We start from the raw sequence: 15,116 nt of genomic DNA on the forward strand, positions 1-15,116 counted from the left end.
TTAAAGTGCTGGCTGCTGCTGTGATTGTTAGTCCATGCTTCTAGTTCTTTTAAGTGACAGATCTCAGATGTCAAGATGTGCAGCCTGGTGCTCTCGCTCTCACCGTATTACCCTCCACATCCTAATCTACTTTTGTCCATATTACTGGAGAGCAGCGTGCAGGGGAGGATGCAGCCATTTATCCCCAGCAAGCTGCAAGCACCTACCAACTACAAGCTCCCACGGCTACAGCGTGACACAACCAAGGAGAACACCAATGAGACGAAGGAAACAAGCCAAAGTCAGATAAGAATTTCTTATTATTCCAATAAAAAATACATTCATACAGAAATATAACAATTTTGCAAAACAATCTCAAATAAAAATTTCATAAAGCATAAACATAACAATTTTACAAAAGTTTTTTTTTCTTCTTTTTATACAAAGATTGGGTTGAGAACAAAGAGCTGTGTGTGAACGACAGAACATGTTGGGGTAGTGGGTGTGTGTGTGTGGGGGTTGAGTGAAAGAGAAGAAGTCATGGAAAGTGTATAAGATGCAAGCAAACATGGAGCTAAATCAAGGCTCAATGACCACTTGAACAGTTATTGGCTGCCGTCTCAAAAGAATGGATGTTCCTCTCCTTGCCCACAACAAAAGGCCCTGCCAGCACTCACAATCTATTGCAGCAAGCAGTTTCAAGTTTGTACTCATCCTGTGTCTTTGGCCCGCTGATCTGAAATCCATAAGTCGGGAGCATCTTGCTGCAACATCAGATCCCTATACGCTCCACTACAAGCAGGTCTCTGACCTGGAGTGGGTGGCCCTGTCCCAGAGTTACGCTACACGAGTAAATCGACATAATCCCTATAATTATTTCGGTCTCTACCTTTGCGAGTCCGCTACACAAACACAGTTCCACTTTCAGGACAAATATTGTCAGCGGGGGGGTTGCTATGACCCCCTCCCCCGCGTATAGCGTGAACGGTTCAACTCAAACGGGTGATCTTTATCTCCTCCACAGCTCGCTCCCGTGGTTTTCATAATACTGTTGCAGCTTGGCTAAAACAACGCTCCCCAGACAGGTCAATAACCAACCTACACAGTCAGCAGTCTGTGACAGATTCCATGCCAACAAAGCCTTTAGCAATTCATTACCGAGAGGCAGTACAAGGCAAGGCCTGTCCAACTGCAGCCTGTTAATTACAATAAATCTTTAGCTTTTTCTCCTGTGCCGCTTGCAGCGATGGATGGGATGGGGGGGGTGGCGGTGGCGGTGGGGGGGTGTCTACAGCGAGCCTCGGATCGTCAGCCGATGCCAAGTATTGTTCAGGCAGCAGCATTGTGTTCCGAGTTCAGCCTACGCAGAGATCCACGTTCGCTATTCTAATGGGCTTATTTTGTACCTTAGAGCTGTGAGTGATGGACTACAGCACATACTACACAGTAGCTATTGTCTTTAATAAATGGATTTAAGTGCTCTCTAAACACAACAGCATTTTGTCTTATTTACATGTTCCGACTCAAATTGGTGCTTGGACTCATTTTCTGAGCATCTGCATTTTAACAACAGAATAAACCAAAAACAAAACAAATCATCTTTAAGGTGTGGCCAGCTGTCGTTGGAACAGCAGAGGTGCCAGTTCATTCAGAATCGAGCCTTGATTTGAGCTTTAAAACAAAATCACCCATACAACAAAACGTGCCTCCCCGGGGAGAAAAGCCACCACCGCCGCGGGGCGAGGTCACTTGCATAAGGCACCATTAAGGTCAACAGTGCATTATTATAGATAGAAAAACAGAAAGGAAGTACAAAAAATCAAATAGTCATCAAGGCATAGGATGAGTGGAGAAGAAGCTCCATGAACAAGTTGCATGTCAAAAGCTGTGGTGAGATCTCAAGCCAAGGAAGGAGGTGGAAGATGGGATGAAGTTGTAAAAAATAAAAAAGGGGGGGAAAAAATCATCAAGGGTTTATGTACAATATTGTAACATTTAACCGTTCGCATTTTAGCTGCACTTTTATTCAAACTATTTGCAATCCTGATTACAGTGGAAACAGGAAATGAACGAACCCTAGAACCATGCAACACCTGTCTATGATACTGAAGTTATAGTATAGTTGTGTTATACCTCTAAGCACACAGCTTATACAATTGGACTACAAATGAGAGCTTTGTAGCTTGTAAAAAAAATAATAAACCAGGCTACATAACACATTGCACATTTAGTAGCTGCACCAAAAACACCAAAAAAGCTCCTCTCATACAGTGACCGGGGGGGGGGGGGGGGGGGGGGGGGGGGGTTTGGCCGCTGGGTTGCTGACCGGAGGGCTACAAGTCCACCCTCTTAGTGGTCAAACTCAAGGCCTCAAAAGCTTCTGAGAAGGAACCCCCCCCAACCCCCCAAGTCTCGGTGCCTGACAGGCAGGAACTTCCCCATCCTCACACTGCCACAGGGGGAACCAAAATGGATCATGTTCGCCCCCCCAGAAACCCATTCAGTCCACAGCAACACTGGAACCAGCGCCCCCTAGACCATCCATCTATTGGTCCATCCCCAACCCTCGCTTCTCTCCTTACGCGGGGCCAGTCAGCCAGTCTCAGACATTCACAGTGCACACATGCTTACCTCAGACACTTTTTCTTTTTGTAAAGTACCAGTGTATCTGCTGTCCGGGAGATGTCCCCAAAACATCATGCACCATACATACAAATCATTCATTCTCTTGTTTGTGTGTGTGTGTGAGTGTGTGTGTGTGCGCGTGTGTGCGCGCGCCTTTTTTTGTTTGTTTTTTGTCTTTTTTTGTTGCGTTTGTGTGCGTGTGTTTGTGTGTGTGTCGTAACTTGTAAGTCCTTCTAAATCGAATTCTTCCATCCATGATTTTGTCCTCTTGTTGCAACAGACAACCTTCAGAGCGCCTTTCTCCAAAGAGAGGTCCCGGAGGCACTGGGTTTCAGTATGGTGCAAAACAGCATGCTTTGGCTGGAACAACACTCCCGCCACTCTGCTCTGGGAAAGTTCAACCAAGAGACTGGTCGGGAGACAGCGTTTTTATTTTCACTTCCCCCCCATTCGCTGCGTTGGTAGGTTTGTGCTCGCCCTGCTCTAGATGTGCCTCTTCATGTGAAGAGCCAGATGGTCAGACCTGGAGAAACATCTGGGGGGGAGAAACGGAAGAGGAGTCAACAGCTGTGCAAAAGCAATGGACTACAACTGAACAGAGCAAAATGCATGCTTTAGGGAATGAATAAACCAAACCCTTGTAGATAATACACTTTATATTTATGTTGAGTAATAACCAGAGCCATTTACACCTGGCATTAACATGCGTTTTCTGTCATCAGATTGCAATCAGATACTCCTTGACCACATTAGCCTGATTTAATTTACACCTGGCGTTAGCAGGCGTTCAAAATGGGTGTCGTCTCAATCCGCATACAGTGGCTGTATCCAAATTGAGAGGACACATTGCATTTACACTTGTGTTCAATGTGTACTGTACACAATGTGTCCCTGACCACCTCCGGAGGTGGTTCGGCCGATCAGATTGCAATCCATCTTCCATGTGTCTTGGGGGCGTTTACACCTGTACTTTCAAGTGGTCAAGCACAATCTGATTGCAACCTGATGACAGAAAACGCGTCGCATGTTAATGCCAGGTGTAAATAGCCTCAAAATGTCTCATGGGTAGAGGTCAATTAACACTTTCAGTGCCACGGCCCTTGGGCAAAAGGTTGCTTGCTGTGCCACATAGGCCGCAATGCATTTTAAAACAGTCATATAATTTTTTTAATAATTACTATGTAAACACTGAACACGCACAAATAACGATGAGACTCTCTTCTATCACCTGCAAAAAAAAGTTTATTGATCCCATTTTCCGTTCTTTAGTTATGAGCCGGAGAAGATAGCTTGATTGAACGAAAAAAATACCTTTTTTTCTACGAGCTGAGATAATGAGCCTTTTGTGAAATTAAACATTTCAAGCACATCTCTGACTCTGAAGCTAATTTTCTGATGTCTGGGTCTGTCTGGGTGAAGTGTATGCTGCTCTGCTGCTCTCCGTGCTCCCCCCCCCCCCCCCCCCCCCCTCAACTGCACACGCCTCCTGGGTGTGTCTTATGTGTCTGGTGGCTCTCAGTCTCTGCTGAGTTTGCTGCGCACACACAGTGAATGGGGCGCGACATTCAGCTTTTTGGTTCCGCGTGTGTTTGTCACGGGCTGGCATGCTTCCAGTTCGGAATAATAATGCTGATTATGTGAATGTGCTGTTTGCAGCGTACATGGAGGTGCTCAGTTGTGACAGCGGATGCTGCTGCTGGGGGCACAGCTGGCGTTGTGCTCGTTTATGGAGGCACGTCGATGCATACGGACGGATGCAATGCGATTTCCTCATTTTCACCAGTGACTATTTCTGTGTGTTTGGCTCCTTTTTCTCTGATCAGGAGAGTGCTGTCGCCACCTAATGGGTTTGTAAAATAGGTTATCGACCTCCAATAGCTACAATATTGTTAGAGGCGACGTAAGAAGCTTAGATCGACACCCCCCCGTCAAAAAAACAATTTGGAGTTATGACGCCATTTGGCGTCGCTGGCACTGTACGGTAAATTTCTAATGACGCCATATGGCGTCGCTGGCACTGAACGTGTTAAGTCCAAACCAACTGCTTCTGGTTCCTTTCAACTGCATCAATCATGAGTGCTTTGAATTTAAAGGGGCACCGAAAAACAATGCTGATTTATTTTGCACATACTGTATCTCACACATATCCGGAAAACTGTAAAAACCGGTAGTTTCATTTAGTTTGGCAGCTATTGAGAGTTGATTTGAGTTCAGTTATGGACCGGTGATGTCATTTGTGCATGGATGACATCACTGGCCCACAACTTCGCTCAAATCAACTCTCAATAGCTGCCAAACTAAATTAATGCCTGCAAAAGTTTTACAGTTTTCGGATATGTGTGACATTATGTAGAAAAATCAATTGTTTTTCGGTGGAGTGTCCCTTAAGACTAGGGATGGGCATCGAATTTCGAATTTTCGAATAATTGTTGTTATTATCAAGGTCGACTTTTATTATTGAAAGTCGAAATTCGTTTATTGAAAAAAAAAAAAAAAAAAAAAAAAAAAAAAAAATTGTGAGTGAAATGTTGCATTGTCTCCCCTGATTCTAAGTATAGTCGAATCGCTTGGTTTGAGCAAGTAAAACAATTTTTATAAGCAACCTCTCCCTCTTCATGGGATTTCATCCGCCATTCATTTTTCCATAAACCTTGCTTAAAATGCTTATAAAAATTGTTTTACTTGCTCAAACCAAGCGATTCGACTATACTTAGAATCAGGGGAGACAATGCAACATTTCACTCACACACACAAAAAAAAAAAAAGATTACCGGTATTGATTTTTTTTTTTTTTTTTTTTTTTTTTTTACATTTTTAATTTTTTTTACATTTTTATTTTATTTTCGAATTTCGATTAAAAGTCGACTTTGGCCAGCGAATTTCGAATAGTGTTTTTGCTAGAAATGCCCATCCCTACTTAAGACCTGCGTCATTATTTGAATGGTGCAAAAGCAGATAAGAACCATGGCTTTGGTCCCATCTGTGTAAATTAGGGATGCAGCAATGAACCGATTTCACTATTAACCGCGGTTTGAAATGTCTAAAGGCTCAGCCACACCGAATGTTTCTGCTCTCACTCTCAAAAAAGGAACATTATGGTACTGTCAAAGTAGTGCGCCAGGAAAACGCGGAGAAAACTATGCAACTTAATTTTGTTATTTCAACAACACAACTTCACTTCCTAGTTGTAACAGACCACACAACGTGATCACCCCCTAATTTACTAACAGTAGCGTGAATGTATTGATTTTTCCTCAAGACTATAATCATACCGTCAAAACTCTATAATCGTTGCATCCCTAGTGTAAATGGAACCACGTGTTATCAGAGGAAGGGGATGTTAAAAAGGACTTGGCTTACCTGTCACAGTGACTGCATTTAAATGGCTTTGCCCCAGTGTGCTTCCTGAAGTGTCTGGTCAACTCGTCGCTTCGTGCAAAACGCCACTCGCAGCCCTCCCACGAACACCTGTACGGCTTCTCACCTGGGAAACAAAACGAGCAGAAAATGAAACAACCTGAAAACAAAATGAGACAAAGTAAAAGAAGAAAAGGGGAAGACGGGCACAAGGTTTTGCAGTGATGCTCTGCAAAGACTAACAATGGTTACTTCAGTGATGCTCTGCAAAGACTAACAATGGTTACTTCAGTGATGCTCTGCAAAGACTAACAATGGTTACTTCAGTGATGCTCTGCAAAGACTAACAATGGTTACTTCAGTGATGCTCTGCAAAGACTAACAATGGTTACTTAGGCCTTCCTTTGTTATTCAAATGCATTCAGATGAGTCAGCCTGTGGCCAGACATCATGACAGAGTTGATGACGAGTCAGTTGAAAGCGAGATTCCACTGAACCTGTTGGATCAGTCGCTCGTTCTTATACGATGTGAAACATGTGAGGAATGTAGAGAACGCTCATGTGCCTGGATGTTAATTTCAACAACAACAACAACATGACTTTGTGGGTCAAGAAGAAGGCCTGTAGAAAAAGCCACACGTGCAATTTCACGGTGCTAATCAAAAATAAGAAACGGTCAAACGACCATTCAAAGCCTTCCAACTCAGTGCCCCCTGGCTCCCCGCCCATTCAAGCCTTTCCCATGGTGAAACCCAATCTGTTTTGAAGGGCCCAGTTCTTTTATCTCCATGTGGGCAGCCCCTCCCCCTACTCACCCCCCCCCCCCCCCCCCTCCTCTCTCGCTCTCTCTCTCTCACTCATTCGCTCAGGCAGTCACATTCCAGATAGATGAGGTCACAGTTTAGGGATCCAGCCATGCAGAGCTAATACAGCGCTCCAGTCCAGCTGAGGACATGGCAATGTGGACCCTTTAATTATGTTACACAATGGCTGCTCAATGCCATTAGGGGGGAAGAGACTAAAGAAATTGCACTTCCTTCCTTCCGTCAGTCAATAAAATACGAGATGTTTTAACAGTGTGCCCCGTGTGCCGTCATATGAGATGGTTTAACAGTGTGCCCCGTGTGCCGTCATAGGATGAATCTTGCTTAGGGAACAAGAGTGCAGCCCTCTCCCCCGTTACGCAGCGGCACAATGGAGACATCAGCGTTTATGGCCTTCACAGACTACACATGAAGGCCACCTCGGCGGTCTTGAGACTCACCTGTATGAGTGCGCTGGTGTGCTTTGAGGTGGGAGCTCTTCGTGTAAACCTTGCGACACCCGTTGAAGTTACACCTGTGCACACGCCTCCTGCCGTCCGGGGACGCATCTCCTCCTCCGCAGACGAGTCCCGCCTTGTCCGAACTCTTCCCCATCGCGCCGCCGGTCCTGATTTTCACCGGCAAGTGCAATTCGCCGTGCGCGGCGGCCCACCCCTGCGATAGGCTGCCGGGATCCGAGGTGGCCTCCGGAGAAGACGGCGGAGTGCTAATGATGGAGGGGCTAAAAGGTCCAGAGCTAACCAAGACGGAGCCCAGAGGGTTGGAGGTAAAGCTGTGTGTGGGCGAGAGCTCCTCCGAACTGTCTGAAGCGTCGCTGCTGGCGTCTGAATTCACACTGTTGGTGTCCAAGATTTGGCTATCCTGATTGTCCTCCTCGCGGGCTAGAGGGATCTTTGGGTCGGACTCGGCCTTGGCCTTATCCCCGCAGGCCAAGATCAACTTGCTCCAGAGGTCCTCCTGCCCGTCGAACTTGAGGTCGGACTTGGAGGCGTAAGGCTCACTCTGTAGATACCGCTCCAGCTCCAAGCATGTCTGGTGGAGTGCAAACAGAGGAGAAGATACAGTAAGAACATGCATGTCTGGTGGAGTGCAAACAGAGGAGAAGATACAGTAAGAACATGCATGGGTACAACAGAACGTTGTTTATCTGAAAGCCCTGGGGACATCAGTCATATGGCTCAGCCAGGGAAATCCATTGGAATTATGCTTGTGCACATACCCCAAAATCCCCTATGTGGTCTAGTGTTGTTGAAATGCATATAACGTATCAACCAAGAAATTCCATCTATTTCATGCAAGTAATACAACACTGCACATACTTTTGTTCATTATGTCCAATTGGCAGACTGATCATTTTGATATCTGCTACCTCATTGAGGTTTAGAGCCATCCGCCAAAGTTGTCAACACACTGGAATATGACTAGCTGCATTTGGCAGCTTATATGCTGGAGTATGATCCTTGAGTAATTGGTGGATCGCAATTAACTCAACCTCCCACAAGCACAACTTGGGACAGTAAGCTTCAACTGGAGCAGGGCTCATCTTACAAACACCTTGCCTTGTAAAAAGCAGGCCAAGCTGCTCGCCCATGAACTCCACTGTGCAGAGGAACAGTTAATGTGCATTGTCACTGAATGACTCACTCAACAAATTTACAGTCCTTTTAAGGAAGCTACTCCACTTCCCCTCCAACGTGAGCTATCCGCTGCATTTCCTCATGCATAGCACTGACATGCAATCACATCCTTCCTCACTGTCAGCCGCTTACTCGCTGTGGACATGCTGGCTTGAATTTGACTCAAAGGAAAGCTATCAAACTCCAAAAGCCAGTCCATTCATTAGGAGGTGTATATATGGCACAGACAGAGCAGCTTTGACAGGGCCGATGAAAAATCCTCTAGGCATACTCTTCCGCAATCTTACACAATGTTTTCCAGCTGCACTAGTATCTACTCATGCAAACAGGAATTGGCCATTGCTGACATTTGATCGTCTCATGTTGTGCAGCCTATTCAAATCCCAGGACGAATGACTCACACGATGCAAACGAATGTGTTTTGAATGTAAGAGAATAAATCTGATTTAAAAATAAATACAAAATAAATAAAATAAAACCATAGGTGCAAGATTATGAGTAAAATCACCAGGAGGTCAATTAGATGAAACGCTGTGCAATCATGGAAGTTCAAAATTTGAAATGCTGGAAAGGGCATCAGTTGTTGGCTCAGCGCCAAAATAAAATAAAAAATAAAAAATAAACCAAAATGCTGTATTACCTTCCCTGTATGAACTGCATGCATGACAGAAGCTGAAGCAATACGACAAGATGATGTTCCCGAATTTATGATGCGAATTCAAACGGTGCATCCGCAGTCATATTGGATCACTACGCTTCTGGTATGAGTGAGAGCAGCGCTGATGGACTGGCCCGAGCATCAGAAACCAGCTGGTAAAATAACTCATGCTGAAAATATAGCAGCAGCAGCAGCACCACCACCACCACCACCACGCTGCTGCTGCTGCTGCTTGAGTTACTCTCTCGCCATTCATCCAGCTGTCAGACTGACACACTGATCCACTTCTTCAGCCTGGCAAAACTTCATAACCACACCGACTATCAAGTCAAGCGAATCACCGTCCACTCCTCTGAACAATCATTACACGATGCCATGTGCGACTTCTTGCGCACCCAATGACTTAATTTAATGCAAAAAAAAGTGCGCAACCTGCTCAGTTCCGCTTTGCCACACGGGCGCAATAATCCCTGGCTACTTGAAATAGATGATATGATATATTCACCTGCTGCCAATACTCCTCCAGTGACGGTAAGGCTGAGAAATAGCCCGTGTCGTGAACTATTTGAAGTTCTTGAAAGATGCTGCACATGGGTAGAACGTCCATTTTCCCACCCGAGTCAGAAGAAAGCCTGTATTAACGTTAGCGGCACTTTAAATAATTGTTCTGGTACAAAAAAAAAGAAGAGCAATTGAGAGCGATGCTGCCCAAGCCAAGTATCTCCGTGGTCGGTGTTGGCACTTGCATGCAGCGATGCAAACAGGAGCGCTTGTTTTCAGCGGGATGACCGTCCCCCTCTCTCTCTCTCCTCTCTCTCTCTCTCTCTCTCCCTGCTGGCTGTTGAAGTGACTCTGTATTTGCAAACACTAGCGCGTACTGGCCGGGGAGCAAAGCGCTCTGCAAACTTCCCTATTCAAACCTCTCCATGCCCGCCCCCTCCTCCCCCCGGCACCATTACGCCTGCGGAATATGAGCCAATCAGCGTCGACCAGCGTGCAGGAGCGCATATGATATCACAACCGACGAATCAGAGCCGCCCTCCGATTTAATTCGGTGCGTTCTCTGTTTTAATTGGCGCGTTTAACTCCGGCTGCCTCAGCGTGGATTGGCCGGCTATTTATAGGCATGTATATAAACGTGCCATGTAGTCCGCTCTCACTATTTCTGCGCTGGCTGTGTGTGTTTCGCCACAGACAGCGTATGTGAGCCGCCCGCAACAGTTTCACCACCACCTCGCAGTCTACATGCACTCCTCTTCTGTGGAAAACACTTCACTAACTTAGCAATGCTGCTTGCAACACGCTGCTGGTGAAGAGAGGGAGGCAGTTCACTGGAACCTGAAGTATGGCAAGCTCCCTGCTTCTGGAGCGTCTACCACCACTACTACGTTTCTGAGGGCAACATGGAGCACTCAGCAGGGGGCTGTCTTGTCGGCCTATGTCTAGTTTATTAAACTGACAAGATATTGTTTAAATATGTGATAAAGTAGTCAAAGCAAAATATGAGTTTAGAGGCGTCCTTAATTCAACCCATATGTGAATTATTTTAGATAAGGCTGACATCTGCTCTAAAAAAGAAGAAGACGATTCAACGTGACTGTCTCTGTGGCCAGAGTATGACGTGTGCAGCCTGTCATTCTTGGTGATTTCTCATCTTTTCCACTAGTAAAAGGGCATTTAGCAGGCTATAACAGTGGCTCTCATCGCTTTTCATATCAAGGACCCCTCATTTATTTGACATTTGGGCCCCGGACCCCCACTTGATGAGTTTGTCTCTCAAACCCAAATCTGAGAATATTTTTATTGCTATATGATTTTCTCCATCATTTCATTATCTGTATGGTAGGTAGAGAGATAACAGTGAAACTATCACCAAAACAGTCGCTCTTCTACATTCTCTAATTGTGTTAACTTATTGTATATACGAGGGATCAGCCAAGCAGCATTTTGGTAAACAAACCGCGTCACTGGGTGACAACGGCAATGGAGCCTGAGTTTGAGCATCTGACTCTAGCTGGCTGACCGTGTTTACAATTTAAAAACTGCGACAGTTCACACAACTTTAACACGACATGCATATATTATACATCAAACTCTTGAGCTAATTCTGCTCTCACTCAGAATGTCAAAATATAAGCGATGGGATGTATACTTTTTGGATATTAACATTTGTTTGGCACAACTCATACTAGTTAACTGGGTGGCAGTGACGTCACGCTGATTCGTCCTATTAAATAATGCTGAAGTTTAATGCTGAAGTTTAGCAATGTATTTGCTGTGGGCCCCTTGGTACCCCCTCAAGGACCCCTGGTGGTCCCCGGACCCCACGTTGAGAACCACTTAATATCCATAAGTCGTCCACTAATTCTCAAGGAGTTGTTTTTACCCCAGTTCAGTTAGGCTGAGTTTGCAAATCATACACTGAATCACTCCCAAGACCATGTCTTGCTAGAATAACTAATGCAAATAAAAGTGCACACAGTAAAAAGCATTTCAAACCTGACATCATAGGCATAGTATGGGATTTTTCATCATTGGAGCTCTAATCTAATGTACTGTACTGGGCTAAAATTAGAAGTTAATTGTATGCTGAAGTTGTTTACAGAAAAAATTCAATTCTGCACTTTATTGTATGATGTAATGTCATGCTCAAACCCAACAGTGCGGCATGTACAGAGCAGCCAGTTATAATTGAACAGCCATAATTGCTCTATAGTCTGGTGACACCCAGCCAAAGTCCCCTTATGAATGACTTTCTTCATTCCGACTGCATTCCATCACATGGCCAGTTGACAAACGGCATTACATCAGCCGACTTATTCTTATGCTTTCCTCTTTGGAGAAGCACTGGGACAGAGGCGACTCCTTCCTCCAGCTGTTGCATAAGTTCATAGAATCAAGTCCATCGGCTGTGTGACCACAACGTGGCACGCCATCACAGGACGAGACAAACAACCGCTCTGGACAGGCCGGCACATTGTTTCCCAAGCGGCTGTATTTTGTGCCACCGGCCCGAGTGGAGAACTGAACGTCTTTTGTGGCGCGCTCAGCTGGGAGGCCGTATTTGTCACTCATAGCATCTGATTTAGTCATATGGCGACGCAATGCCTTCTGAACCCTGGAGCTGGCCTCACTCGTCCTTTAAAGGAATTCCACTTTGCCATTGTGCTAATGGGGCTATTCATTATGGGCTGCTGGGACAGTTGGCTTTGAAGTGTGAAAACTCAATGAGTCCACGTCCATTCAGAAGAACAGGGGAATGTTTGGAAGCGTCTTTATATGGCAACCCAGTCACCAGATTAAAATGTCTGCATTGTACGTTTCTACAATCCACAGTAATGTAAAATACTAGGCCGATGCGTGGCCTCGACCGTAGCTCGGCCTCGCCTGCCCTATTGGCGTGTGTGTGTGTGTGTTGCTCACTAAATGATATTGCATCAATGATGTCACAATGCGTCCTTGTGTGTGTGTGCCCCATTATGATATCACTGATGACATCATCAGTGTGTGTGTGTGTGTGTGTGTGTGTGTGTGTGTGTGTGTGTGTGTGCCCCCCTATGACATCACTGATCCGTCTTGTCACAATGCCTCCTTGTGTGTGTGTGTGTGTGTGTGTGTGTGCGTGCGTGTGCGTGCGTGCGTGTGTGTGTGTGTGTGTGTGTGTGTGTGCCCGCGCCCTTATGACATCACTTTTGACATCATCATTGATGACATGATCACTGGTGACATCACATCATTAGCTAATTAGCCTATTAAAAATCCGGCTCTGTCAGGTCACCTGCACTTTACACACCCTGAAGGTTTCAGCGCGATTGCATGTAAAACGGCATAGCTGCCTGTGGCCAAACACAGAACTTGAAACAAACAGACAAACAAAGTCCACATACTCAATTGTATAGATAGATGAACATTTCTGAAGGAAAGTACGTAAGTAAGCATTTCACATTTCTAGATAAGTGCGAATAATTCATGTTATACCCAACATAGAATGTAATGACTGTCTGAGGTTCATCGCAGCAGGGAGAAGGGGTGGGAGTGGCAGACCTGTAGCATTCCTGACTTGTAACTTTCTTGTCATGAGAGAGCTGGTTTGAATCTTGACCCAAACCATAACCCGAACCCCAACCAAGTTGCTTTTGTTGCCTAAACCCAACCATTGTTTTACTTTCCTAAACCCAACCAAGATGTTTTACTCGCCTAAACTTAAGCGGCGACTCGAGCAGTGGCTCTCGCGGTAGCAAATTGTGGGAGCCACCGCGGCTACCGGGCCGGAGTCGGTGGTCACACCGGTCTGGAGCTTGGCCCCAGGCTGGCTCAGTAACCAGGAAGCGGTAGGGGCAAGAGAGGTGGTTCGGGCACCTAACCAGGAAGTGCAGGCGTCTGTGCTGGAGGACTGAAATGTTCATCTTTTACATTTCTGTGGATTGTAGAAATGTACAATGTCACCGTTTTATCCCGGCGATTGGGTTGAATAACGGAGTTCTCGGGTTCATCACGGGACAATAATACAACAACTGGGGTTATTTGTGCGTCTGGGACGTTGTCAAGGCCTACACTGTATCTGTTTTGATGAATAACAGCCAATGCTTCTGGGTCCCCGTGGAGCATTAGCGGGCAGCTCAGCAGTAATCACTTCCTTCACAAGGCCTCTTAGATGAAGCATTTAGAGAATGCACGGGGTCCTGCATGGCAGCTTTTATCTAGAAAAGCCAGGTCCACAGCTTTATCATCGTTACACAATCCCATCCCAGGCAGTAGCCACAGGAAAGAGCAATTACAGGATGACCCATTTTAATGCATCACTGTCAACCCAATCAGTGAGCTGTTCTAAGGGCTTTTTCTGGCAAACCTTGGTGCACCCCTCTATGGCCTTCCATGGTGCCAATAGGCAAACACATGACCTTTGAACTGCTTCATCATCCCATATGAGCAGGAACAGTTTGAAGGAACCGAAATTGCTCATTCGATAATGTTAAAGAACACGTGATGTTAATATCAAATGCAGTTCTGCAAATTATGTGTAGTTTAGTTAAAAGGGAGGGATGAATTTGAAGAATAAGTCCCTATAGGCAGAACAGTTGCAATGCTGGACCCTGATTGGCCGACAGCACCACCTCCTCTAATTCAAATGAGGTAAGCCTGCTGCAAACCTGCCTGTCTCTGGTAGCAGTTTAGTGAAGGGAGCCAATCAAGTCCAGGTGTGATGTGTTTGCTAGAGTTAGACTGAAAGTGCAAAAAGTTGTTGTGAAAATGCTGTAACTTTAAGTTATTTTAAAAAATTGTATCAACGTCTACACTATCAGTTATCTGAACACATCTAACTGCAAAAGTTCTGTTTTTGAGGATAGAATCACCTGTGATTTTGAAATAGTGCCCTATGAAGAGGCAATTCTTTCCCCAAAATGGATATGCAGCATTTTATAATGAAACTTTTCATTTAGAAAACAAGGAAATTAGAATTCCTAGTAGGGCCCCTTTAAAATCCATTGATCATACAAAATCTGGTTCCATGCATAAATAATATGGACGTAGCTATCATTAAATTTCTTCTCCCTGGTGGATTCAAACGTTGGCCTTCACCATCTTGATTTTTCATCAGCAGAGTGGGAGGGAATGGGTTGAGTCTTTGCGCACCTCACGTGAGATGGGAGTTTCCCAGAGCCGCAGCTCCGCCTCCTATTGGTCCGTGATCGGCAAGCTGCGTGATCACTGGACAGGTGATCTGTCAATCACCCCCTTTTCTATCATCTATTTTACTCCAAATGGTCGAGTTATATAAAAATGACCCCCCTACAGTTGTTATGAAAAGTTGAAATTAGCTATATAGACCAAAACCGTGTTTCGCCCCTAACTGGAAAGATGTTTAATCCTATTACAAAGTCGGGCATTTTAACATGGAGAGATCTGCCTACTGCCTCCGAGCCCAAGTGGCCATTCAAGGAATTACAGCTTAAGCAAAGACTTCCGCATCTTCCTGGGAAAAGGGGTGGGCTTGCCCACTGGTTCCATGGCTTATTTGAAATCTGTGGGTTTAGA

General features: G+C 45.3%; 1 protein-coding gene across 1 annotated transcript; it reads right to left on the reverse strand.

Moving 5' to 3' along the window:
* Window positions 1–276: 276 nt before the first annotated feature.
* Window positions 277–9,904, reverse strand: klf6a (Kruppel like factor 6a). Its single transcript, XM_083632384.1, has 4 exons — window positions 9,586–9,904; window positions 7,226–7,817; window positions 5,965–6,088; window positions 277–3,139 (listed from the first exon to the last, which is right to left on the reverse strand). Exons 1-4 carry the CDS (start codon window positions 9,685–9,687, stop codon window positions 3,088–3,090), a joined length of 870 nt encoding a protein of 289 aa, XP_083488510.1. The 5' UTR covers window positions 9,688–9,904; the 3' UTR covers window positions 277–3,087.
* Window positions 9,905–15,116: the final 5,212 nt, after the last annotated feature.

This window comes from Poromitra crassiceps, assembly GCF_964638095.1.
Source record: "Poromitra crassiceps genome assembly, chromosome: 2".
Classification (NCBI taxonomy): Eukaryota; Metazoa; Chordata; class Actinopteri; order Beryciformes; family Melamphaidae; genus Poromitra; species Poromitra crassiceps.

What these genes read in the sequence shown, in the direction of transcription:
- klf6a (XM_083632384.1), bottom strand. Translation starts at nt 9,687, where the DNA reads ATGGACGTTCTACCCATGTGCAGCATCTTTCAAGAACTTCAAATAGTT. An exon ending in TGGAGGAGTATTGGCAGCAG is followed by an intron (nt 7,818 to 9,585) that starts GTGAATATATCA and finishes GCACTCCACCAG; the next exon opens with ACATGCTTGGAGCTGGAGCG. An exon ending in AAATGCAGTCACTGTGACAG is followed by an intron (nt 3,140 to 5,964) that starts GTAAGCCAAGTC and finishes TCTCCCCCCCAG; the next exon opens with ATGTTTCTCCAGGTCTGACC.